General features: G+C 48.3%; 2 protein-coding genes and 1 long non-coding RNA gene across 5 annotated transcripts in view; all 3 read right to left on the bottom strand.

The window, feature by feature from the left end:
* Nucleotides 1-419, bottom strand: part of Cfap251 (cilia and flagella associated protein 251) — a 76,329-nt gene extending 75,910 nt beyond the window's left edge. The window contains exon 1 of one of the 2 annotated variants that reach the window (XM_015996472.3): nt 252-419. The gene's annotated coding sequence lies outside the window, so the exon portion shown is untranslated. The remainder of the gene's footprint in view (nt 1-251) is intronic. The other variant, XM_076560817.1, reaches the window with a different exon arrangement.
* Nucleotides 420-3,072: 2,653 nt separating this feature from the next.
* Psmd9 (proteasome 26S subunit, non-ATPase 9) lies at nt 3,073-24,203 on the bottom strand. 2 transcript variants are annotated; one of them, XM_006970724.4, is made up of 6 exons: nt 23,963-24,203; nt 17,459-17,561; nt 12,513-12,721; nt 10,479-10,580; nt 4,327-4,415; nt 3,073-3,717 (listed from the first exon to the last, which is right to left on the bottom strand). In XM_006970724.4, the coding sequence occupies exons 1-6, from the start codon at nt 24,098-24,100 to the stop codon at nt 3,690-3,692; spliced, it is 669 nt and encodes a 222-aa protein (XP_006970786.2). In that variant the 5' UTR covers nt 24,101-24,203; the 3' UTR covers nt 3,073-3,689. The 2 variants fall into 2 exon arrangements, with proteins under 2 accessions (XP_006970786.2, XP_042124514.2); XM_042268580.2 differs by lacking the exon at nt 4,327-4,415 and having other exon boundaries at nt 23,963-24,202.
* On the bottom strand, nt 20,085-20,431 carry LOC143270525 (uncharacterized). The gene is made up of 2 exons (XR_013047718.1): nt 20,326-20,431; nt 20,085-20,286 (listed from the first exon to the last, which is right to left on the bottom strand). It is a non-coding gene; the product is annotated as an uncharacterized LOC143270525 (long non-coding RNA).
* Nucleotides 24,204-27,201: the final 2,998 nt, after the last annotated feature.

Below are 27,201 nucleotides of genomic sequence, written 5' to 3'. Positions count from 1 at the left end.
TTCGTGGCTCTGAGGGGCGTGACTTAGAGTTAGAATTTACTTCTGTTTGAAAAAGCGCTGCTATGGTTTCCAATGTCTACTTCGCCAGCGCTTTAGCCGGGACAACTTCTATGCCCAGGCAACGCAGGGGCAGGGGCAGCCCCTAGGTCCAGGCGCCGCCACTTGCTCTTTCTGGGGTGCTCCAGGTCCCACGACCTCGCCCTGCCGGGCGGGACCCCCACCCGGGCCATGCCCCTCCACTTTGCACTTACAGGGGCTCGCCCTCTTCGTTCCTCAAAAGCCTTGGGTCGTCCTGCCTCCGGGACTCCCCCAGCGGCCGGCGTCTTCTGTCCGCGCTCCCTAGTGACGGTTGCCAACCAAGCTCCGTCTCTATGGCAACAGCTTCGTGCGCCAGGCCGGAAAGGGAGGGAGCAGGATGGTGGTCACAGGTCCAGCTGGACCAGCCTGCGCCCCTTGCCGGCGGAGCGGCTCACCCTCTTACTCTTTCCTGAGCGACCCTTTGACAGAGCGTCCCCCAACCCTGGCGGTTCTGACTTCTCCAAAGTTAGACGAAAATGAAATGAAGTAATGTTTGCAGTTGTTTTCTCCAAATTGGGACATTTTGGCTGGTAGAGGAAACGGCGAGGGGCGGGGTGTGTGTGTGTCAGGGCCGGGGGAGGGGGGCATGCTCGGGGAAACTCAGAAAAACAAAACAACAACCCTGAAGTTCTTCCCTAAGTCATAAAAGCAGTCAAAATAAATTAAAAAAAAAAAATGGAGCAGCCTCCTGGCCAGATGTGATGTAACACACCTTCGAACCCGGAACCAGGGAGATGAAGACTGAAGGATCAGTTCAAAGTCAGCCTGGGCTACACGAGACTTGACTGGGGTAAAGGAGAGTGGTGAGTGGAGATGCCTGCAAGCTGTACATCCACAGCGCAGTGCAGCTCTCACTGCTGACCCCAGAAGGCTCACTGGTTGGTTCACCAGGTTCATCTGAGTGGGCTGCTCCTTCAGTCTGCTGTCATTCCAGGGTGGACAGACAAGAGTTCATGCCGCTTCAGGAAGCCATGCAACAAGAGCTCCAGGGGCTGGAGAGATGACTCAGAGGTTAAGGGCACTGACTGCTCTTCCAGAGAACCCAGGTTCAATTCCCAGGAACCACAGGTCACAACTCACAAGTGTCTGTAATTCCAGTTTCAGGGGATCCAACACTCATGGCAAAATACCAATGTACATAAAATAAAACTTAAAAAAAAATTCTCTCAGCACTAAACCCAATTTCCTGGCCTTGCAGATGTATACACACACACACACACACACACACACACACACACACCTTCTCACCAGGGCACAGTATGCAGAGAGAAGTTTAGCTAACTGGGAATGGAGTTATGTGGAGTGCACGATCTTGGTTATCAGTTTCTGCAAACGCACCTTGGTTAAATCCTTCAGGGTCATTCACGCCAATGTGACTCCTAGACGAGCCCTAAAGGTGGCTGTCCTGCAGGAAACTGGCCCACGGGCCTGGTTCAGAGCACCCTGCTGCCGCCACTTTAGATATGAACGACTCTCCCAGCAAGTGCCCATGCCCCAGCCTGGTGATCATGTGCAGATCTCAAAAAGGATGGAACTGAATGGTACAAGCTGTGTTTATTATGGTGTGGAACTTATCACGAGGCTGGAAAATACTTGGAATTGTACCCTACAATTCCAACACCAAACACTGGTAAACACAGCACGTCTGGCTGCAGGAGAGGAATACATGAGGCTGGCTGGCTGGAGCAGTTTGGGGAGGCTTTCAAATTGAGTGTCAGGACTCAAGGCAGGAGGCACAGGCCAATACTGACGGCCCTCAGAGAAAGCGGTCTGCCTCCATCCTTAGCAATCCAGTCCAAGGGTACCAGCTTTCTCTCTGAACGTGCCAGACATCCAAAACAGAAACTGGTAGCAACTGGGGGAAGTAACTGGGGCACATGGAGAAAGGAAGAAAAACAGTCACTAAGGGTCACCCACACCAATTTTACCATCTCAAAAGACAGAAAATAAAAGGAAGCGGCATCAGTAAACATGTTCACCTTCGCAACCTCTAGCACCCCTAACTTCCCAAGCTGCTGATCCCAGGGTGTGGCCAGGACTCCATTATAAAAGCCCAATCAGGAGCTATCTGCAGGCTGTTATTACAGGGAGCTTGTTCTCCAGCGGGTTAACCTGTGAGGCCTCCTGACCTTTGCTAATCTCTTCATGGAACTATGGTGGATACACAGAGCCAACTTCGGAGGATGCATGGAACTCCAGTGCTTTCTCTAACCAGGGCAGTACTGCTTCAAGCAGAGACTGGCCAGCTGCTGACAGCTGCTGACATCAGGGTTCCCACAGTGAACCCTTGCCCAGAGTATAAGCTCCAGGCTTCAGTTTCCAGCACGAGAATCAACTTGACTTCAGCCCAGGAACCAGTTTGCTTTGCCCAACTTTCTTTTTCTTTAAGATTTATTTATTATGTATATAGTGTTCTGCCTGCATGCCAGAAGAGGGCACCAGATCCCATTTATAGATGGTTGTGAGCCACCATGTGGTTGCTGGGAACTGAACCCAGGTCCTCTGTAAGCGCAGTCAGTGCTCTTAACCTCTGAGCCATCCCTCAAGTCCCCCAACTTTCTTTCCAATTCCTTCTGAGCTTGGTTTGAAGATCGCAGGAAATTCAGGTGGGATGGTACAATGGTCACAATTACCACTACAAAACCAGGTTTTTTTGAAAAGAGAAAACCCATACAAAGAGCCAGGTTTGGTGGCATACACCATAATGCCAGCCCTTAGGAGATGAGGCAGGAAGATCCCAAATTTAAGGTCAGTCTGAACTCACAAAGAGACCCTGTCTCCAGACCCCACCCCCTCCAAGAGGAAATGCCTAGGCAGGTGATACTGCACTTGGAAGTTGGAGGCTGAAGGACCCCATGTTCAAATCTGAGGCTGGGCTACAGGAGACCCTGGGGCACTCAAGCCCCTGTGGCTGTTCGAGGTGAGGACCCTGGTAGGTGGACCACACTCATCCAGGGGAAGACCCCACACCCGTCAGTATATGGGCAGCATGAATGGCACTCAGTACGTTATTTATTTTTAAAAAGGGACAGGAGGCTGGGAAGTGGATATGAGGGGAGATCTGGGAGGAACTGAAGGGACAGAGGAGGAGAGAAATATACTGTGTGCATGTATGCAAGTCTCAAAACCTTCAGTAAAAATCATGTATGTATAATAAATACCCCTCAGGGTCTAGCCAGGCATGGTGGTGCTCGCCTCTAACCCAACACTCAGGAGGCAGAGGCAGGAGGCTCTCTGCCAGCTCAAGGCCCGACTGATCTACACAGGAGAGCCAGAGTTACACAGGGAGACTCTTGTCTCAAAAAAAAAAAAAAGAACATGAAGTCAGATCATTACCTGCTAGAATCATTCCAACTCAATGTAGAGAATTCCCAGATAGGGCTACGGCCTAATTTGCACAAGACTTAGCTAGGCACAAATCACATTTTTAATAATGCCTCAATGCAGAGAGTACACCAGGCGGCCAGAGCACTTCCTCCACGTCTGTTCAGGCTTCGCCGCTCTCTTCCAGATCCTTATACCTCAGAGACCGCAGAGAACGAGGAAATCCCGACCAGGCCCGAGGGGAGGGCCCGGCTGAAGGCAGCTTTCTTGCAGGTCCCTGGGGACAGTCATCTCTGGAGAGGAATAATGTTGCAGCTGTAAAAGGAAACAGAGACAGGGTTCAAGCTTGTCGGCTCCATCCTGCGAAACCGGCAGTGAGCAGGGCTTTGCGTCAACTTTCCTCTTTTTTAAAAACTGTATTTGTCTTTTTTTTATGATTTATTTATTTTATGTGCACTTGTATTTTTGCCTGCACGTATATCTGTGTGAGAGTACCAGGTCCCCTGGAACTGGAGTTACAGACAGCTGTGAGCTGCCATGCGGGTGCTGGGAATTGAACCCGGGTCCTCTGGGTTCTTAACTGCTGAGCCATCTCTCCAGCCCCAAACTGTATTTTTCCGTTTATTCATTGTGTACAGAAGAGAGTTTGTGAGTGTGTGTGCCGTGAACAATTTGCAGGAATCAGTTCTCCTTCCACCCTGTGGATACTGGGGACCAAACTCAGGCCACAGGGTTTGCAGGAAGCCCCGTTCCCTGCTGAGCCACCTCACCAGCCCTCTTCCCTTCTCTTAAGGGCGACACTCAGGTAAGGAAGGCAGCCGAGACTCAGATGACCCGAGGACTCGCTGCCTCTGCCTGCAGCCGCATCTGAGGACACCCCATCGGCAGGCACTGTGCTGGCCCAGAACGGAGCAGAGACGTTACCCCAGCAGGCCTTTTCCTGCCCAGCGCATCGGAGTCAGTCTGAGCTGCTGCCTCTCTCCTCTGCGGATCACCGTCACATTCAGGGGCTTCTGAAAGGCAAAGGGGGTCACTCTGGCCTCAGCTTCCTTAACACTCACAGTGGACTCAAGGAGAACGCCGAGAAGCCACTTCCTGACCGTGAAATGATAGGGTGCTGGGCTCCTCGCTGGACAGACTCCCGAAGCGGGTATTAAGGAGGTGTGTACAACTTCAGGATGGTGGGAGACAAAATACAGTGGTGGGGAGCACAGCGATTTGAGTAACAATGTCCCCCACAGGTTCACGTATTCAACCACCTGGTTCCCATTCAGGACCCTATTCGGACACCGCCCCAGATGCTGGAAACCGACCCCCAAACCTGCTAACTAGTACCCGGGGCATCTCAAGACAAGCTCTGCCCAGCGTGGGAGGCGCAGCAGCTCCCTCTGACCAGCAGAAGAGGCTGTGAGGCACTCCAAGGCTGGCCTTGAGTGGCCTGACACCCCGTCACCTCCCAGCTCCACCTCCTGCCCTTCTCTAGTCTCCTGGTTCTGAGCTCCACCCACCATCCTCTGGCGGCCTCGCTTCTCCCGAGAACCAGCCCGAAGGTTCTCCTCTGGATCAACTTCTATGCACCCCAAGGCTCCGTCCTGAGGAACCTTCTCCTTCAACGCCAGGCGAAATCAGGACCCCACTGCTCTCCTCCGGCCCTCAGCCCTCCTGCGCTTCCTTTTGTAACACTTGTCAGGGTGTGAAATTGCATGCCTGGGATTACTGAATTAACGTTGTTCCCCCCCCCCCCATGAGCTCTCATTGTGTCTGGACCCCAGCCCCCAGTCCAGAAGTAAGCACACACAGGGGGAGGGACTGAGGGAGGGAGAGACACAGGGCTTTGATTTGTAAACATTTCTGCACTATGGGATTTTGTTCCTAAGATAAACAGGCATTCTATTTATTACTGAGACACAGTTTGCATATAATAAAGCACATGGCTCGGTGGGTTTCCTGTACTCAGAGAGTTATGAGCCAGCAACACTAACTGTAGACCGTCTGAATGACCCCAAAGACCGTCAGCAGTCAGCCCCCTCCTTGTCCCTCCAGCCCCGGCAACCACCAATCTCCTCCCGGTCTCTGTGTCTCACTGACTGAATTTTAGACAGTTTCACTGAGTGGAATCATACGGCCTTGTGCTAGGTCTCTTTCACTTTGAACCATGTTTTCAATATCCACGTTGTAACGAAGAACCTACGACATTCCTATGGCTGAACTAAATATGCATTGTTTTTATAATAAAATGATGCACGTATATATATTTATACCTAAAAAACAAACGGTTGTGGCGGTGGTGGCGCACACCTTTAATCCCAGCACTCATAAGGCAGAGGCAGGTAGATCTCTATGAATTTGAGGCCAGCCTGCTCTACAGAGTGAGCTCCAGGACAGTCAGGGCTACACCGGGAAACCCTGTCTCAAAACAACAACACCCCCTCAAAAAAACCAAACCAAACCAAAAACAGTGTTGAAGATCAAATCCTGGACCTGGAACCTGAAAAGTGATCTACCACTGAGCCACACACCCCTAGTCCAAGAAGGAAGTTTTTTCAATCACGGTTTCTTTTCCTTTGAAAATATATGCTTTTGATCCAAGCACTGTACTTCTGGAAGGAGATCTGATGGAACAGTCTAAGCTACAAGAGTGTAATCTTCATAAAACTGGAAACTACCAAAATGTTAACAGCACCGCCAAAGAGATCCGAGACTCTGACTGGTTCAGGGCTCTGAGGGTTGGAGCTGGCACCCAGCAGGCGACCTTCAAACTACCCCTGCAGCTTGGCTTTTATACACTGGACATGTTGGGATTCTCCAAAATATTCTTTTGAAAGAAAGCTTCTAGAAGGAGGATTTATAGTCCTAACAATGAAGCTGAAACCTGGGGCTGGAAGGATGGTTGGCTCAGCAGTTAAGAGCACTGGCTGCTCTTACAGAGGACCTGGGTTCGAGTCTTAGCACCCACATGATGTCTCACAACTGTCTTGTAACTCCAGTCCCAGGGTGCTGCAAGCCACAGGAAAATATAATGGAATCCAGCTACTACCATAAAAGATACTACTTGGAAAGGTCAAGGACTTTTCTGAAGGTCAAGCCATGGTTTAAGAAGTCTTGGTGATATTTTAGCTTTTGTATTAGCTATTATTATATTTATATTATATATTATTATATGTAATATATATAATACATTATAATATTATAGTATTATATATTAGCCGATTCCTACAATGACTTTCTTGTATACTATGTATGCTTTCAAGAACTCATAACAGTATATTTTATCTGAAATACCTATCAAGCATCCAAGGCCAAACAATCTCCTGAATTAAGACAAATTAAGCTCGGACCCTCCTTTCTTACACAGCCTTAGTGGTACTTATACTAACATTGTAGACTCCTAACATTTACCTAACCACCTTCAGGAATGTAGTTTGAGCACATAAATCCCCTTCTTCTGATATATTAACCAATTTTAGCTCTCAGTAGACCTCCTCCTTTACCACTCCCCTTTTGGGTTATAAAAGAAAGCCTGATGGTCACTGCCTGAGGGAAACTCGTGTCTGCCTTTATGACCCTGTAAGAATTCAAGCCTGGTGACCTTCCTTTGGTTACAGCACTGCTATTGCATGGGTATATAACTGTAAACCTCGGAGACTGAGGAGGATTTTGACTGGAGAACTAGAAGAATGAGGTGGAAGATGAGGAAGAGCCAGGCAGGGAAGAACGAGATGAGAAAGACCAAGACGGGGCAGAACTAAGATGAGAGAATTGAGTTAGAACTTAGAGGGGATAGCAGATAAATGTAGAGAGAAATCAGGGAAGACAGGAGCTAGGCACGAGAGCAGAACTGAAGCTGTGTAGACAGGATTTTATCCCACAGGAATAAGGTAGACGGACTAAGAGCTCGGTGTGCTTAGATTTGTTTCCCAAAAATAATTTGTGCTGTTTGTAGTTTCTCTGGCCTCCTGGGAAGAAGATTATTAAGACTGGACCTTAATAATTTTCGAGACCCGGGGATCCGATGCCCTCTTCCGACCTCGGTGGGTACCAGGCATGCCTATGGTATGCATATATAAATGTAGGCAAAACACATATATAATAATAAGTAAATTTTGAAAAAGGAAGCTGAGACTCCATTTATCTAGAAAAATGCAGATTGAAAGCAATCTGTCAATCATCACCCAAACTCAGAACCACCCTAAGTGTCCCTCACTCCTAAGTGGGTAAAGTGTGTGACACACATGAACGCACATGCCACCCAAGATCTACCAACCTGTTCTGGACAGGGCACGGAGCCACTCTCAAAAGGCAGTACTGAGGCCGGGTACAGTGGTGGGTGTGGTGGCGCACACCTTCAATCCCAGCACTTGGGAGACAGAGGCAGGAGGATTTCTGTGAGTTCAAGGGCAGGCTGCCTGATCTACATGGCAAATTTGAGGCCAACAAAGGATATGTAGTGAGACCTTGTGGGTGGGTGGGGAGGGGAGCTGCACTATGGTTAAACTTCTGTAACAGTCTGGAAAATAGAAACTTTTGACAGAGCGCTGATCAGTGATCCAGTGAAGGACTAGCTACCAAGGAAACTGAGTCACTTTGGGGTCCACGGCTCTGCGTGTTTACTGTGGTGGTAGTGATGTGACTATAGAGAGTGATCAATGCTCAATGTGTTGGTCTTGCTATAGGAAACTACACTCTAGAGACAGCCAACAACACTCTCTGCTAGGAGATGCACAGGCTTCCTGGGAGGTCCCAAGCTAGAAAATGGCCAGGAAATTAACTTGGAGACTTTGGCCTTGTTTTGTGCTTTGGTTCTGTTTTCCATACACATATACATCCTCTTCCAGAATCTAACAAGACATGTTTACAAGCACATCTGTAGCCGGGCATGGTGCCGCACGCATTTGATTCTGGTACTCTGGAGGCAGAAGCAGGCGGATCTCTGTGAGTTCAAGGCCAGGCACCAAAACTACACAGAGAAACCCTGTTTTGAAAAACCAAAAAAAAAAAAAAAAAAAGGGATAACAGAATGAATTTATAAAAACTGGACAAGGGGGCATGGAGCAAGCAGAGAGGACCCTTCTGGGCAGTTTAATAACATGCTCCAATGTCTTCTCACATGTCCCTTCAAGAGGTCCAATTCCCTTCTCCAGTTATGGGCTGGACCTAGCAACACACTCCTGACAGGTAAGGAGACATGACTGTGTGTCCTTCATGATTAGGTTAAAGAAAAAAAGTTTTGTGGCCTCCTCATGGTTCTGTCTGAGGTAAGAAGCCTCAGGGTCAGTATCTGAAGCCTCAGGCCAACCATGGGACGGAGGTAGATTTACAGCCTCGCTGGAGACGCTGGGTGGCTATGGGCTGTGCTGACATCCTGGCTGGCCCTCACGGAAGCCTCTGGGACAGAACCAGCGGGGTTAGGTGGGGATGGTTGACCTTCTATCCATCTAGACCAGCGGTTCTCAAGATGTGGGTCTCCATCCCTGAGGTGGGGAGTGGGGTTGAATGACCTTTTCACAGGGGTCACCTAAGACCACTGGAAAACACAGATAGTTAACAGTAGCAAATTCTTGCCGGGCAGTGGTGGTGCATGCCTTTAATCCCAGCACTGGGGAGGCAGAGGTAGGTGGATCTCTGTGAGTTCGAGGCCAGCCTGGGCTACAGAGTGAGTTCCAGGAAAGGCGCAAAGCTACACAGAGAAACCCTGTCTCGAAAAACCAAAAAAAAAAAAAAATCATTTTATGGTTGGAGTCACACAACACGAGGAACTCTATTAAAGGGTCACAGCATTAGGACGTTGAGAACCTGCTGCTCTAGACAGACAGGCAGAGTCTGTGGTTGTAGCCTGCGAACTTTCCAAATGGTTCTCGCACCCACTCTATAGCAAGGTGTTAAAGGAAAGCTGACAAGGGACAGATGGATTCTTCTACGCAATTCCAAAAAGGCTCAGAACAAATAGAACACTAGACACAGACAAAGCTATCTGACAGAACGGGGGGACAGTGTGAAGTGATACCAGTGAACGATACTGGGTCAGCCGCTGTGCACTTGGGGGAAGGTGGACTGGCGATGTGCCACACTAATTACAAAGTAAATTCCAGAAGAAGCCTATGTGCCAGGGAAGTAAAAACATATGTCCAGGGCTGGAGATCTGGCTCGGGACGCCATAAAACCAGGCACAGTGGAGCACAGCTAGAATTCCCGTGCTGGGAGGTGGAGGCAGTGGAGGGGGTACAGTCAGAAGGTTCGAGATCATCCCAGGCTACACAGTGAGTTCCAGGCCAGCCCGGGATACACAGAGACCGTCTCACATAAAAACAGCCTTTGGTGGCCCTCTTAGAGCCTGTGACCCTTCTTCACGGTTCCCACCTAGAAAAGCATGCACACACACACGCACACGCACACACGGTCATGCTGGTGAGAAGCTGGAAACATCACAGTCTAGAGAAGGAAATGTGGACAAGTGGGCCCATGAGCAGCTCAGGGGAACGGAGCCTGTGGCAGAGTGAAGAGACCTCCCGAAAGAGTGACTGCAAACAGGCACTGGACACAGGAGGAGGGATTTAGACCAGGTGACCGGGAAAGGCACACCAAGGCCTCAGCTATGTAAAGACAGTGTGGGAAATGGAAGGAGAAGCATCCCAGGCAGGGGACACAACACAGACTACTCTGTCCGCAGCGAAGAACCCACCAACATCTTCTGGACCAAAATATCCCACACAGATGCCCAGTGCTATGGGCTGAATGTTTGCTTCCCTCCAGAAAGTTCTTATGCCGGAAGCCTAACACACACACACACACACACACACACACACACACACACACACACACACACACACACACACACACACCCTGTGTGAGACTGGGCTTTAGAGGGGTGTCACTTAGGGGGTGGAGCCCCGGTGATGGAATTAGTGGTCGTCCATCACCTGAGCAAGCTGTGCCATCTACGGACTAGGAAACACCCCCACCAGAACCCCCCAGTCTGCGGGTCCCTCCTCTTGGATTTCCACCCCACCCCCCCTAACCGTGAGCCACAGGCCTCTGCGGTTTGTGAGGCACCCAGATGCCAGGGCACCCCAACTCACCCCCTCACTGTGCTGCACCACGCTGCCGACGTTCTGCAGCGACTGGAAGTTTTGGGTGTTCACAGAGCCGAACTCCACAATTTCGTCATCCACTTGCAGGCCCTAAAGACAGGAGAAAATCAGAAACCGTCGAAGAGGTGGAATGCGTTCCTGGTCATTTTTACTGCTCACAACCCAACTCAGTGGCAAGGTCAAGAGCTCGGTTTCTACAAGGAAAGAATGGCCAACTCAGAGCAAGAAGGTCAAAGATTTAGGCCCCTCATACAGGAAAGGTCAGTGGGCCACCTCATCCTGGAGGTTCCCTCTGGGGCAGACCTAGCAAATGGTGTCCAGGTGTGCCCAGCGGAGGCTTTGAGGACAGAGAAAAGGCTCAAGCTGCCTTCTGGAGTTTCTGAGCCAGGTTCAAGGGCAAGAAGAAGCAGGTGAATGTAGGCCTACATTTTTGGACAAGCATTTGCCCTAGAAGTACTTCACCAGCATGGCCCTTTTACTTCAGATCCCAAGATTACAGACATCCACTTAGTCATCCTTTCACAAACACCCGCCACGGCTGGCTGCATTAGTGCCCGATGCTGCAGACCCAGCTGTGACCAGACGAGAGCTGACTGCAGTCTGCAGTCTCCCGACTTCTTTTGCTTTTGAAATTGTTTACAGCACTGGGAATCCAACCTTGGCAAGAGCTCGACCCAAAAGCTACATCCTCGGTCTTTCTTCACTTGGAATTTCAAATAGGAGTTTGTTAAGCTGCCCAAACTTGTGACGGTCCTGCCTCGGCCACCTGAGTAGCTGGGATTACACATGCCACCATACCCAGCAGTCTTGTGACTTTTTAAGTTCTATTACTATTATTATTATTATTATTTAATGAGTATGGGTGTTTTGCCTGCTTGTATGTCTGTGTACCACTTGTGTGCCAGGTGCCCATGGAGGCCAGAAGAGGGCATTAGGTCCCCTGGAGCTAGAGTGACAGATGGTTGTGAACCTCCATGTGGGTGCTGGCAACTGAACCTGGGTCCTCTGGAAGAACAGCCTGTGCTCGTAACCACTGAGCCGTCCCTCCAGGCCCCAGTCTTGAGGGTTTAATGGCCATAAGATGACTTGTAGGCTCTGGATTCAGAATCCAGTTCTGCTTCCCAGGAGCTATGTGTCCTGGCTCAGGTTGCTTCAGGTTTGTGTGGCTTTTCCTCAAGGCTCAAATAGGGAGAAGAGCAGTACTACCCTGGAGAATGGCTACAGTATTCAATGTAAACGCATGCCCACATACAAACTTCTACATGAATAGTCACAGAAGCATATAATAGCCCCAACGCAGAAGTGATCCAAACATACCCTAACTGACACACAAAACACATCACCATACAGTGGGATATTATCTGGCCATAAAATGTCATGAAGCCCACATGCGTGACTAACCCCTGAATAAACCCTGAAAACAGGACTGAGTGAAAGAAAGCAAACATGAAGATCGTCTATCACATGGCTGCCTTCCCAGGAAATGTTCAGAACAGGCAGATCTGTGCAGACAAAGACCAGTGGTCGCCAAGTCCCGAGTGGCTTGTCTGGACCACAGGGCTTCTTTTTAGGATCTGTGAAGATATTCGGAAGCTGGCTGCAGTGCTGGACGCACAGCTCTGACTACTCTGCATCCTGTGGTGAGCATGAAGTCCATCTCGGTAACGCTGCTGAGATGTCTGCTCAGAATCTATCCAGCACGACAGAATGCGTGCATCTCAAGCTCTTCTCACCCTTTTTCTCTTCAGTCCCAGGGAAAATGGTTCCGTGAAGAGCACCTCCTTTCTTGAGACGTGTATCACCCTCTGCACTGTATCCCCCCTGCCCACAGCAGGTCTCTCCCCGAGTCCAGTGGACTGACCCTATGTACGCCCAGCTCCGGCCAGCACGGGTTAAAGGAATAAAGGGATTCAGAGCCAGAGAAGGAGAGAATGGGTTTGGCTTCTGGCAAGGATCCACAGCCCAGGGCTACCTAACTCACAGCACTCCCAGGAGTGGGTTTTGGGGAGCAGGCAGGATTACCGCAATACTGGCCGGGGAACCGGGGCTGATACTGTTCACTTTGGCGAAGGCCTGGGGGAGGGCGGGGCTGTTGGAGCCCAGACTGCGGCTCCTGGCCTCTTCTCGGGCTTCGGCCACGTCCCGGGCCTGCTTCTCCTTGTCCCGGGCATGTAGCTGATGCAGGGCCTCCTCCACCTGCTTCATCACTGCCTTGTGATCGTTCTGTAGACCTGGGGAGAGAACGGCAGGTCAGAGGCCAGGGACTCAGGACTCGGGGCGGATGAGACGAGACACCTGGAGTTACTCTACTTGTCAACTTCACGAGACTGAGAATCGCCCGAGATAAGCCTCTGGAGGCGTCTCTAGGGGCATGTCCAGAGAAGTTTAACCGAGGAAGGAGGACAGTCCACCCTGAATGTGGCCAGCACGTCCCATGAGACAGGGGCTCGGACAGAGGACCAGCATCCAACGCTCGGCCTCCTGACGCAGGCACACCGTCCCCGGGTGCCTCCTCCACCAGCGTGGACTACAGCCTCCACCTGGGACCAGAACAAACCCTTCCTTCTTAAGTTTTTATCAGCCATTTTGTCTCAGCAACCAAAAGAGTGACAACAGATGAGTTTAATGGGCGCTTATTAGACACTAGACACAAAGCCAGAGCCCACGGGGCAGACAAACCCACGAACAGACACAGGGCCGGCCTCACGAGTGGGCTGTCTGGTGAGGAAGCCGGCTATACAACAGGGGAGGACATCAAGAAGGCCCCTCAAAAGCAGCACAGCCCCTGCTGAGGCCTAGAAACCAGGTACGTGCAGCCGCAACCATGCCATGACCTCATGCACAGACAGGGACGATTGCAGACGTCAGATAGGAGTGAGGTGGCCGGGCAGGATGCAGCATCTGCAATCCCAACACCTGGGGACAGAGGCAAGCGGATCAGGAGGCCAGTGTAGGGTGCATGCCACCCCGTCTCCAGGAAAACCAACCAAACAAAAAACAGTGAGGCAGAATGGCCGCTGGAAGGATTTCACGGGGGCTGGGGGTGTAGCTCTGTTGGTAGAGTGTTTGTGAGCGCCCATGAGACACTGGGGTTCGAGCCCCAGCACTGCATAACCCAGGCGTGGTGGTGGTGCATGCCTGTGATCCCGGCACTCAGGAACTCAGGAGGTGGAAGCCGAAGGATCACAAGTTCAAGGCCGTGCTCAGCTAAATACTGAGGTTAAGGCTAGCCTCGGGTACATACAAGCCTGTCTCAAATAAACAAACAAAACAACTCTTTGCTCTTAAATTCTTTTTTTAAGATGTATTCATGTCGATGGGTGTTTTGTCTGTACGTACATTTGCACATCAGAAGAAGGCATCGCATCCCATTCGATCACAGTTACAGATGGTTGTGAGCCACCATGTGGGTGCTGGGGATTGAACTCAGGTCCTCTGCAAGAGCACCCAGTACTCTTAACCACTGAGCCATCCCTTCAGCCCCTTCTCTTAAATTCTTGTACCAAAAAAAAAAAAAAAAAAGCCACAAGACCCTTGTAACTCACGTGTGGGGACGCCCAGTGGGGGGCAGGCAACCACTACTCCTTGGCAACCACTACTCCTAGCTCCTGCTCGAGAGACAAATTCAGTGCTGCCAAACCTTTGATTTTTCTAGAAAGGCTGAAAACTGAGGGCTTGGGGTGGAGGTGGCCTCTAATTTTTCAGTGCTAAAAGCGAATTCATAATGTCGAACGAGGGGCTGGAGAGATGGACCAGCAGCTAAGAGCACTGGCTGCTCTTCCAAAGGACCCGGGTCCAATCCCAGCACCCACATAGATGCCACAACTTTCTGTAACTCTAGTCCCAGGGGATCTAACGGCCTCTTCTGGCCTTTGCAGGCACCTGGAACACATGCCGTATGCAGGTAAAACACCTATGCACAAAAATTAAAATTAAATAATGAACCACCATGCCAGGCCATCAGGTCCTGTCTGGAGGCCAGTCCTGCATTTAATATCCTTTTTACACCTAAAAAATGATTTCCCTACTTCTCTGGATTCCTCTCCTTATTTCAATCCATGTTACTCATGTAATTCATCCGTAGTCTCAAAGACAGCATGGTTCTGTCACTTGCCAACCCACACCTGGCACCCATGGGCCACAGATTCTCCAACTGTGCCAGAGCTTCTGACTGGGGCTGTGGGGTCCTCTCACGGGGTTTGACATTCCTGTCACTATGGAGCAAAGATGAGGCCTTTGGGAGTTATAGGACTCGGGTACTCAGCTCACAGAGGCAGAGGTCAGAGGTGAGAAAAAACAAAAACTAGACACCAGATCAGGAAGGTTTAAAGCAGAGTCAATGTCATATGCGGTCACTATGACTAGAAAAGCCACCCGATTGGCAAAGCCCATGTGGAGCCCCAGAACCTCCAGAAATGTCTGCAGAGTCCAGATTCACCACACAGCCGTGGGTAGAGGAGGGATGACTTGGCTCCTAACACATTTCAATTCCACATCGGCGGGATTCAAAAGGTTTGCGTCGCCTGGGTAAATGCTGCTGCAGCAAATATTCCAAAACCAAATTTAGCTGTCATAAATGTACCCTGTTAACACTTGCTGCTTCCTAGAGGACACGGGGACAAAGCAGATGAGACCTCTCTGCATTATTTCCCAATTTCAATGTAAGAAAAGTCCCTGTTTAAGAATACAATAAACACCTAGTGGAAAAAAAAAAAAAGAATACAATAAACTTGTGGGAATACTTTTTTTGTGGTTTTTTGTTTGTTTGTTTGTTTGTTTGTCTGTCTGTTTTTGGAGCTGAGGATCAAAGCCAGGACCTTGTGCTTGCTAGGCAAGCGCGCTCTACCACTGAGCTAAATCCCCAACCCCGGGAATACTTTTTTTTAAAAGAATGCTAATAAAAGGGAGTTGTTCAACCATATTAACACATAACAAAGTCACTCAGACAATATAAAATTAATACAGAGAGTAGAATAGTTTAGAAAGTCCAGAAATAGGCTACACTTAACTGAAAACCTACGCTGGAACTGGCATGTAGCTCAGTGATACATTAAGTACTCAAGCATGAGGCTCTAGGTCCCATCCCCAGCACACGCGCGCGCACGCACACACACACACACACACACACACACACACACACACACACATACACACACACACACACACACACACACGCTGATGCATTTCAAATTAATGGGAAAAGAATGGTGTTGAAACACGATGTTAATCATTTGAATAAAAAGCAGCATTCCTCAGACTTCCCCACGGTCCCGCTAATACTGTGGAAGTGAGTGGGCCACATCCCTGGGGGCTTAGGGGTTTAGAGTAAAGGCTAGACTCGGCCTCACACCTGCCTGTCTTGGCATGGTTTTCCTGTTCTCAGCATCTCCTCAGCTGTTTTCATGCGAAGCTGGAACTTCTTAAAACCAGGACACGCAGGGTAAAGAGGATGTTCTATCATCGCACTGTGGCTTTAAGGGACCTTACATCTTACTCTGCATCCTATTTTTGAGAAGCAGGCCTCATTACCAAAACACTCAGCAGAGGAAGCCAGAGTTGGGGCGCATTCAATGGAAATCATTAAGTGCAAATGGTGGGTGATTAATCGCCCAGTATAACTGGGATGGAGGGCTGAGTATCTATCTACCAGCGCCAAGTAAAAGATGCTCACATCCTCACCCCGAAGCTGGTGTTCACGTGACCTCATGAAACAAAGCGGACTGTGCAGGCCAGGTGTAATTAAGGATCTTGAGAGGAGGGACGAGCCTGGATTTTCTGGGAGGGCCTGATACCATCAAAGGGTCTTAACAAGTTAAAGAGGGAGGCAGGAGGACCAGGGAAAAAGAGGCGATAACAGAATCAAAGTCTAGAAAGATGTGATCACTACTTCTAAAGACAGAGGATGGCCAGGAGCCAGGAGACACAGGTGGCCTCGGGAAAGACAGAGAATACACCCTCCCCGCAGCCTAGGGGGAGCCGGCCCTGCCGACACCTTGATTTTGTCAGTGAGACCATCTGGACTTCTCACCTCAGAACAGTCAGAGATAACACGCCTTGGCGAGGCAGAAGCACAAACCTACTATGTCCTCCAGGCTCTGCTAGCTCCTTCACTGAAACAAATGAACACCCAGAAGACTCTCTTAGGATAGTGACGGGCCTGCAGCAGACAGGCCTGCCCAGCTTTCCCGGCAGGCAGAGGGGCCGTGAGGGGACAATGTTCCCTGGCACGGCGAGCCGAGGGTAGGGTGCCAAGCCTTTTCTCCTGTCACCGGCCTCCTGACGGGAACCCAGCCGGTGGGCCCTGAAGACAGGGGCAGAGCCTGGTTTCTGCTGACCCTTGTACCGCACACTTCAAGGGTCCCTGCTGAGCGCCAGTCCAGGGCTCTCCTGTTTGAAAGGAGTCAGTCAGGTCACTACCCTGAGACCCGAATCTACTTCATGGATTTGATGGGTAAGCTGGTAAGCCATACTGGCACAGGCTTCTACTGTTAATCCAGGAAAGTTCCCACAATGAAGTAAAGTTTTCGTTCCTTGCTTTTTACTTCATTATACAGCCCAGACTGGCTCAAACGCCTGATCATTACAGCTGGAAACCAAGTGTTTTGTTTGTTTTTGTATTTTTGAGTTTGTTTGGGTTTTTTGGTTTGTTTGTTTTTCAAGACAGGGTCTCTCTACAGGTGGCTGCCCTGGAACTCACAGAGATCCACCTGCTTCTGCCTCCCGAGTGCTGGGATTAAAGGCGTGCGCCACCACACCCGACTGTGAAGCAAAGTACTTCAAACAGACAAAGAAACCCCTCACCAGGGAATTCTTTAGTCTCCTCTAGTCCCTTGTCTGTCAGTTCCACAGGTGTGACAAAACATTCTGTCAAAGCAGAAAAGCTTTGTGATGCTCAACATGAATTAATCATCCCGTGTCTTCGGCACCCCTACCGCAGGCTAGCCCCAGCCCCAGCGAGGGTCACTCACAGATGATGTTGTGCCTTGCTGTTCGGACCTGGTACAGGTCCACATCTGCCCGGGGATAGCCCTCGCAGTCCACCAGAGGTTCATTCATCCCGATTCCTTTTTGCTGGAAGAAAGACACGTGGTTAAAAACATCTCACGGATAAGGACATCATGACGCAATTCCCCAGCCCCTTGTCCTTCTAACCCACGGCAAAAGTGACAGTGAGGGCCACACAGTGACCTCTTTAGCACACACCAGGCTCTTTAACTGTGTCCTTACAGCCACCCTCCCCAGCGGGTACCAAGGAAAACGATGAGGCCAGAAAGATGGGTCAGTGAATAAAGACCTGAGTTCAATTCCTGGGATCCACATAAAGGTCGAAGAGGAACACAAATTCCACAAAGTTGTCCTCCGACCTCCATACACACTCTGGGTACCAACACACCCCTCCCCACACTGTACACACATTAATAAAATGAAGTCTTTAAAAAGATAATGCAAGCAATGCATGAGATTAATGCACACAAAGCCAAAGGTGCCAGGGCCGGACTGTAGCTCAGTGGCAGAGCACTTGATTAGTATATGCAAGACCCTGAATTTGATTCTCTGTAGCATTAAAAAACTTTAATACTAGGGAGATAGGATGCAGCTCAGTTGCTATAGTGCTTGCCTAGCATGCATTAAACCTTGGACTCCATGCCCAGCACGGCATTAGTCAGGTGTGGTGGTGAATGATGTGGAGGCAGGAGGATCAGAAGTTCGAGGTCATCCTTGGTTACACAGTAAGTTCAATATCAGCCTGAGATACATGAGATCTTGTCTCCAAAACCAATTAATTACAGTAACAACACATCACTCAAAGAGCCTTCAGAGGCTCCCCCTCAGTCCCATCCCTGACCTGACCCCTCCAACCCCTCCTTCCCAGCTGACACCTGGCTGAAGCCTTGAAGCTGGAGGGAGTCAACTCCAAAGACAGCCAGCTGTGGCCAGGTTTTGACTCTTCAAAAAAAAAAAAAAGATGTAAGAGGCCTACCAAGATTCTTTTTATCACTCACTGGATGGTACTGGCTGCCTCCAGGGAAAGAGACTAAGTGGCTGGGAATTAGGGAAAGGGGAGAGCTTTTGCATTTGATGTCCATTAGCAGGTTCTGAATCTGAACATTGGGAATATAGTCCCTGTTCAAAACAATACATTCATTTTAACACTTTATCTTTAGCCTATGTTTACCCAGGCTGTTCTCAATTCCCTGGAATTAACTAAGTCTCGTGCCTCAGCCTCCTGAGTCAACGGAACGTACCTCTGCTCTAGGGTCTGTTTTAGCAAGTGTTTATTTGAAGCAGACTCTCACACTGCAGCTCAGTTTGACTTCATACTCACGGCAATCCTCCTGCTTCCAGCCTGCCAAGTACTGGGATTACAGGCCTAAACCACCACACCTGAAGTTTTTTCTGAAGCTTCCCTACATAAATCAGGGGACAATGGATGAAAGCAATGGAATGTTTGGCATTGGGGTGGGCAGGAGCTGCCCAGTGGCTTAGACTTTTATCTCAATCCCAATTCTACCATACACAAGCTGGCAACAAGCTAAGACACATTCCAAACCTCAGTGTCCTTGGCTGCACAATGGGAATACAACATGCACCTGCTGAAGACGACTACATAGACTTGAATGGACGCTTAGTAGAGCCAGGCACATGGTGGGCTGAAGAGTGGCCCCCAGATTTGTCCACTTCCTACTCCCCGGAACCTCTAACTGTGACTTTGTGAGGAAGGAGGGGATCAAGCCAGGGATCTCAAGGTAAGCTGAGACAGGAGGACCGTGCCAGTTCTCTTCAGTTCTCCGGTAGTCAAGGAGAATACTCCCATTTGGGGCTAGTCATGACAACAAGCTTAGGTTCCAGGCTAATCTGGGACCCTCCATTTAAAACAGTGGAAATGCAGCAGAATTCACAGACAGATAACTGAGCCACTCAAAGCACACGATTCAGTGATTTGTAATATGTTCAAGAGTTAATCACCCACCACCACAATCAGTTTTAGTACATTTGCATCAACACCCCCCCCCCCAAAAAAAAAAAAAAAAAAAAACCTTTGAAAGTCCACTCTACAATCCCAGCATTCAGGAGGTTGAGGCAGGAGCATATGGAAATCAAAACCAGCCTGAATGCATCCCAAGACCTTGTCTCAAAAAAGAAAGACGTTTTTTCTTTTCTTTTTTTTTTTTTTTTTGGTTTTTTTTTGAGACAGGGTTTCTCTGTGTAGCTTTGCGCCTTTCCTGGAGCTCACTTGGTAGCCCAGGCTGGCCTCGAACTCACAAAGATCCGCCTGCCTCTGCCTCCCGAGTGCTGGGATTAAAGGCGTGCGCCACCACGCCCGGCGAAAGACGTTTTTTCTTAAAGACCCAGGAGGGGGCATGCAGAGAGAGCCTGACCAACCTACCCTGGACCCATGAGCAAACACTCGCATCCTTCCATTCCCCAAAGCTTTGGCAGTCATCAGACAACTGTACAGGGCTGCCTATCCTGGAGGTGCTCCGAAACTCTAAGGAAATGTCTGAGTGTCATGATCAACACAGAGAGAAAAGGTTTATTTGGGTTCAGGGTTTTGAAGTTTCAGTACAGAACTGGACAGATTGGTTGTATGTTTGTATGTATGTATGTATGTATGTATGTATGTATGTGTGCAGGTATGTATGTACTTTTGGAGACTTTGTCTTTAGCTTTGTGGAGAGACAGAACATCCACATGGAAGCACATGGTGGAGGAAGCCACTTCCATCATGATCCTGGGAGCAAGAAAAAAAAAGAAAAGGCCTGTGGCTCCACTACCTCTGCACACCTCCAATGACCTATAGGAACTACCCCAGCAAGGGCACACCTCCAATGACCTATAGGAACTACCCCAGCAAGGGCATATACCTCCAATGACCTATAGGAACTACCCCAGCAAGGGCACACCTCCAATGACCTATAGGAACTACCCCAGCAAGGGCATATACCTCCAATGACCTATAGGAACTACCCCAGCAAGGGCATATACCTCCAATGACCTATAGGAACTACCCCAGCAAGGGCATATACCTCCAATGACCTATAGGAACTACCCCAGCAAGGGCATATACCTCCAATGACCTATAGGAACTACCCCAGCAAGGGCATATACCTCCAATGACCTATAGGAACTACCCCAGCAAGGGCATATACCTCCAATGACCTATAGGAACTACCCCAGCAAGGGCACACCTCCAATGACCTACAAGCTCCATCTCTTATATTTTTGGTTGTGAGCCTAGCCTTTAACGGCTGAGCCATCTCTCCAGCCCTCAAGTTCCATCTCTTAAAGATTCCACCATGGCCCAAGACCATCACCCTGAAACTTCTAGCATTCAGGTCTTCAGGGGAGACTTTAGGGACTCATATTAGAACAGGACATTTCATATACATGAAACCATGAAACACCAGGTACACTGACACACACTTATAATGCTAACATTTGGCAGGCCAAGACAGGAAAATCACAAATTTGAGGACAGAGTGAAGTTCAAGGCCAGATTAATTTTTTATCCAGATGTGTGTCAAAAAAAAAAAAAAAAAAAAAAAAAAAAAAAACTAGGTGTGGTGGTGTTCATCTATAATCCCAGCACTCTGGAGGCTGACGCAGGATTGCCAAGAGTTCAAGACTAGCCTAGGCTATATAGTAAGTCCAAGGGAGCTAACCAGAAGTACGTAGCAAGATAAGAGAGAGACAGAGAACACATATAATACATGGTATGTTGTAACTTCCTTATTACAATGTTTTCAAGGCTTATTTACATTATAGCATGAACTACTACTAATTATAGTATGATTAATTCACTATTCCTTTTATTATCCAATAAAATTCACTATTCCTTTTATTATTTCAAATAATATCCCACCGTATAGTTAGACTATATTCTATCTGTTACCTGAAGAATATTTGTGTCATTTCTACTTCTTGGATATTATAAACAATGTGTACAAATTTTGGGATGAGTATGTATTTGCAACTATCATAATTATCACATGGGAGGAATGGATTTTCTGGGTTATGTAACTGTTTAATTTTTTTTTTTTTTTTGAGAAACTGCTAAACAGTTTTGGGCATCAGTTATACCATCTTACAGTTGTATGAAGTTTCCAATTTCCCCGTATTCTCCCTAAGATATTACCTACATTTTCATGATATCCTTCCTAGTGAGTATAAAGTAATATCTCACTATGATTTTAATTACCATTCCCTAACAGCTATGACTGTTCAGCATGTTTAGTTTTAAGACTTATTTTGTGTATGAGTGTTTTGCCTCCATGTATATATGCAAACCATGTGCATGAAGTGCCCACAACAGTCGGAAGAGGCATCTGTGTAGACTGGACTGGCCCTGAACATGGGGTAATCTCCCTGCCTCTGCCTCCTAAATGCTGAGATTGCCAGTATACATCACCACACTTGGCTAAATGATAAATAGGAGGCCAATAACAAAAGAATAATAATACACAAGATGTTTATTTCGACTTGACCAACCCTGATGTCTGAACCCCACTTGTGACTTTAAACAAGTGACTTCTCCTTTCATTCATTCATACACACACATTCTCTCTCTCTCTCTCTCTCTCTCTCTCTCTCTCTCTCGTTTTTTTGTTTGTTTGTTTTGTTTTTGGATCTCCAGGCAAACTTTATTTATTAACGTACAAATAAAATATCACCACATTTCAGCACAAATAAATCACCACACTCACCCACTTACATGCACACACACATAGTACTTGAAGGACTAGGATATAGCCCAATTGGTAGAGTGCCTCCCTAGCATGCACAAAGCCTTGGGTTTGATCCCCAACACCACACCGCATAGATTTGGATGTCATAGTACATACTGTAACCTCAGCACTTGGGAGGTGCACGCATGAATGTGCATTACATATGGATATATGGATGTCAGAGGTTGTCACTTGATGTCTTCATTATTCTCTACTTGTTTCAAAAATGACACACACACGTTTTTAAAAAGAGATTTGTGTCTGTTATGTGTCTGTTTAAATGTATCCACAAGGGTATGGAGTTACAAGTGTTTGTGGTTCGTGTGGATTGTTATACAGTAGGTGCTGGATCTGAACTCCAGGACTCCTGATGGTACAGCCAGTGCTCTTAACCACTGAGCTATCTCTCCAGCCCCTGACTTGGCCTCTTTCAGCTTCAGTACCTGGTATGTGGCACTGTCGTGGAATACTAGTTTAAGATGTGTTTACATTTCTTTATGCGTGTGGAATATTTGTTTAATGATGCAAAGATGTGTTGCGTTCTTTTATGTTGCATTTGTTTAACTCTGTGAAGCTGTGTTACTGTGCCTGTCTAAAATATCTGATGGTCCAATAAAGAGCTGAACAGCCAATAGCAAGGCAGGAGAGAGGATAGGTGGGGCTGGCAGGCAGAGAGAATAAATAGGAGAAACTGGGAGGAGGAAGAGAAAGCAAGAGAAGGAAGAGGGCACCAGGGGCCAGCTACATAGCAAGCCACAGAGTAAGAGTAAGATTTACAGAAGTAAGAGAATGGGAAAAGCCCAGAGGCAAAGGGTAGATGGGATAATTTAAGAAAAGTTGACAAGAAACAAGCCAAGCTAAGGCTGGGCATTTATAATTAAGAATAAGCCTCCGTGTGTGATTTATTTGGGAGATGGGTTCCCCCCCCCAAAAAAAAGAATAAAAACAACCAAAACAGACTTGGTGGCTTTAACAACAACAACAAAATGTCTGTTTAGGAGGCAGACAGATCACAGAACCTGACCCACCAATGCCACTTCTTAATTTGGCAAGCATTTGCTCCACTCTGGGCCTCAGTTTCCCCCTTTTACAGTAAGGATAATGTCCTTTACCTGTCACTTAAAACAGTCTTTAGCAGTGCAGCTGGGAGTTTTCTTGAAATGCAGTGTCTGTTCCCCACCCCAATGAGAATCTGCATTTTATTTTATTTTTAGACAGAGTCCAACATAGCCCAGGCTGGCCTCGAGCTAACTATGTAGCCAAGAATAATCCTGAACTCCAGATCTTCTTGCCTCCACCTTCCAAGTGCCGGGATTACAAGTGAGGATGCCTCTCCTGGCTACAACCTGCATTTTAATTCTCACCGATGACGTTTATTAAGTCCTAATGACGAGCGGGGTGGCAAGGGACGCCAAACCCGGTAACGTTACCTACAGAGGGCGACCGTGGTGATGACCACTATGCCTCAGCAAATAGTCTAGCTCTGTGACCAAGGCAGCTTAACCAATGCTTCAGGCCTATCACTCCTGCACTTGGAAAGCTGAAGCAAGATCACGAGTTCGAGGCCAGCTTGGGCTGCATTTAAAAAAAAAAAAAAACCCACAAAGTTAATGCTTCAGAAGATAAACCCCACGTCAAGGGGTTGTAACGAATGGAAAGCGCTTAGTTAGTGCTTGGCAGGAGCCCCTGGGCCTCGCATCCGCAGGCCTCCCGGTCCGCTCCGCCCGGAGCCCTGGCCACACTCACGCTCTCCAGGACGTCGTAATTAGCTTTAATCTGCGCCTCGATCTCCTCCTTGCGTCGCATCAGCTCCTGGATGCCGCTGACCGCGGCCGCACGGGCCTCGGAGGACTCTGCCCTGTGCCGGGCGTCCTCGGCAGACATCGCGGACCACAACCTGCAGCGCCGGACGCCGGGTTTCCCGGTTACGGACGCCGGCAGAGGCGGCGGCCACGGGTCCCTCCGAGGGCCAAAATACCCAGCCGACGCGGGCGCACCGGGGAAAAGCACGGGGTGGGGCTTGAAAAGTAGGCTTAGGTCACCGGAAGCCCCAGCTGGATAGACCACGTGGTTTCCCGATGACTAGGCGTCTCTTGTTCTCTCTGTCTCTGCCTCTGTCTCTCTCCTCCTTCCTTCCTTCCTTCCTTCCTTCCTTCCTTCCTTCCTTCCTTCCTTCCTTCCTTCCTTCCTCCCTCCCTCCCTTACTCCCCTCCTTCCTTCCTTCCTTTTCTTTTTTTCTTTCTTTTCTTTTCCTTCCTTTCTCTTCCTTTCTTTCGTTTTTTTCGAGACAGGGTCTCTCTATGTAGTCCTGGCTGTCCTGGAACTCACTCTGTAAACCAGGCTGGCCTCGAACTCAGAGATCCCCCTGCCTCTGCCTCCTGAGTGCTGGGAGCCACCATGTCCGGGTCACACTTTTATTTTTCATTCACTCAGACTTTCCTAGGCATCAGCTGTATGAATGTGAGAGGATTCTGCCCTGCTGTCCAATTCAGTTCTTCACATCTACGAAGCCCTGGAGCATTTTTAAAAAAAAGGCTTTTTAAGCATTTTGGGTTTTTCAGACAAGGCCACCAGTATCTCAGGCTAACCTCAAACTTACATAGATGAAGACGATCTTGGAACCTTGTTAAAGTTTCTTAGAATATTCTACAAATTCATACATGTATACAGTAATGTGCCTCGGTCACATCCACCGTCAACACCCCTTCCGATTTCACCTGGGTCCCACCTCCCACAACACTTCCTCTTCACACCTTCAAGCCCTCATTTTTTTTTTTTTAATAACTACTGAGTCCAATGGCTTGTAGTTGTAATTTTTCTTTGGGTCCCCAACCAGCTCCCCAAAAAATAAACGGGGACGTTTATTAGTTATGAGTGCTTCGCCTTAGCTTAGGCTTGTCACACTAGCTCTTATAATTTAATTTAACCTGTATCTCTTCATCCACATTTTGCCTTGGGGCTTTTTACCTTTCTCTTTCTTTCTTTCTTTCTTTCTTTCTTTCTTTCTTTCTTTCTTTCTTTCTTTCTTTCTTTCTTTCTTTCTTTTCTCTTTCTCTTTCTCTTTCTCTTTCCTTCCTTCCTTCCTTCCTTCCTTCCTTCCTTCCTTCCTTCCTTCCTTCCTTCCTTCCTTCCTTCTTTCTTTCTTTCTTTCTTTCTTTCTTTCTTTCTTTCTTTCTGCTGTAGGTGGAGTTTTTCTGTCCCAGGAGCAGCTTCCAAATGACCACACAGAGACTTATATTAATTTGAAATGTTTCGCCAATAGCTCAGGATTATTACTAACTAGCTCTTTTTTGGGGGGTGGGAGGTTGAGACAGGGTTTCTCTGTGTAGCTTTGCGCCTTTCCTGGAGCTCACTTGGTAGCCCAGGCTGGTGTCAAACTCACTGAGATCCGCCTGGCTCTGCCTCCCGAGTGCTGGGATCAAAGGCGTGCACCACCACCACCCGGCCTAATTAGCTCTTATATTTTAAGTTAACCCATATTCCTTCTTTACACTCTGCCACGTGGTGGTACCTTTATTAGCATGGCACATTCATCTCCTGCTCTCTCTGCATCTGGCTGGCGACTCCTGACTCTGCCCTTCCTCATCCCATCATTCTCAGTTTGGCTTTCCTGCCTAACTTTATTCTGTTCAGCTATTGGCCAGTCAGCTTATTTATTCACACAGTGTACAGAAGTATGTCCTACTTTCCTACTTCCACCATATCTGGCTGGCTGGCCGCTGGCATCTCCCTGGCATCTCTTTTTCTTTCTTCTTCTGAGCCTAAATTTCTCCTCCTCCTTACTCTCCCTGTCCTTAAGTCCCGCCTATACCTCCTCCCTTGCTATTCAGCTTTTTATTAGACCAATCAGGTGCCTTAGGCAGGCAAGGTAAAACAGCAACACATCTTTACATAATTAAACAAACACAACACATCTTTACATACTTAAACAAATATTCCACAACATAAACAAATGCACCACATCTTTACATAGTTAAGCAAATGCACCACATCTTTGCATAGTTAAATATTCCACAACAGTGGCCTTGTACATCTGATTTTCCCTCTTCTCCCTCCACAGGCAGGGATTACAGACATATACCACCAGGCATGGTTTATGTAATACTGGGGAGTCAAACCCAGGGTTTCATGGATGCTAGGGAGCACTCTACCACCTGAGGTGTATCCCCAGCCACTTTCGGGTTTCTTATCCCTCATGGTACAATCCCTACAAACCTAATTCAAAGCTGGACTATTGCCACTGACTGTAGCCCGCGTGAGCTTAGATAATTCCACCCTCTGACCTCTTACCTCATCGTGTGACACTAACAGCAATGTGTCTCTTAAGGGTGTCCAAATTCTTAGTGAATTTCACTTCTGCCATACGGTGCTGAAGTGGCGAAGAATATGCAGCCGTGTCAAGACCTCTATAAACGTAGGTAAAAACAGAAATGGGGTGGTAGTGGAGAGCTGGCTCAGAGGTTAAGAGCACTTATGGCTCTCCAGAGGGCCTGGGATTAGTTCCTAGCACTCACATGGAAGCTCACTACTGTCTGTCACTCTAGTTCCCAGTGATCCAATGCCCTCGTCTGGTCTCCGTGACATCAGGCACACACACACGGTGGCAAAACCCTTGCACAGGGCCTGGAGAGTTGGCTCAGAGGTTAAGAGCACTGCTTGTTCTTCCAAGGGTCCCGAGTTCAATTCCCAGCAACCACATGGTGGCTCACAGCCATTCGTAATGAGATCTGGTGCCCTCTTCTGGCCTGCAGGGACACATGCAGCCAGAACACTATACACAATCAATCAATCAATCAATCAATCAATCAATAAGTAAATAATTTAAAAAAAACCCTTGCACACTGTCTTAGTTACGGCCACTATTGCTGTGATAAAACACCAAGACCAAAGCAACTTAGCAAGGAAAGGGTTTATTCGGCTTACACTTCCACATCACTGTTCATCGCTGAAGGAAGGCAGGACAGGAACTCAAGCAGGACAGGAAA

The sequence above is a fragment of the Peromyscus maniculatus genome, chromosome 23 (genome assembly GCF_049852395.1).
Source record: "Peromyscus maniculatus bairdii isolate BWxNUB_F1_BW_parent chromosome 23, HU_Pman_BW_mat_3.1, whole genome shotgun sequence".
Classification (NCBI taxonomy): domain Eukaryota; kingdom Metazoa; phylum Chordata; class Mammalia; order Rodentia; family Cricetidae; genus Peromyscus; species Peromyscus maniculatus.
The sequence above is the reverse complement of the archived record's forward strand: the minus strand, read 5'-3'. Positions and strand labels throughout refer to the sequence as shown.

Excerpts from the sequence above, each read along its gene's own strand:
- Psmd9 (XM_006970724.4), bottom strand. The coding sequence starts at position 24,100 with ATGTCTGCCGAGGACGCCCGGCACAGGGCAGAGTCCTCCGAGGCCCGT. Across the intron at positions 17,562-23,962 it reads ATTACGACGTCCTGGAGAGC|CAAAAAGGAATCGGGATGAA; the intron begins GTGAGTGTGGCC and ends TCTTTCTTCCAG. Across the intron at positions 3,718-4,326 it reads GCAGGAAAAGGCCTGCTGGG|CTGCAACATTATTCCTCTCC; the intron begins GTAACGTCTCTG and ends TTCCTTTTACAG.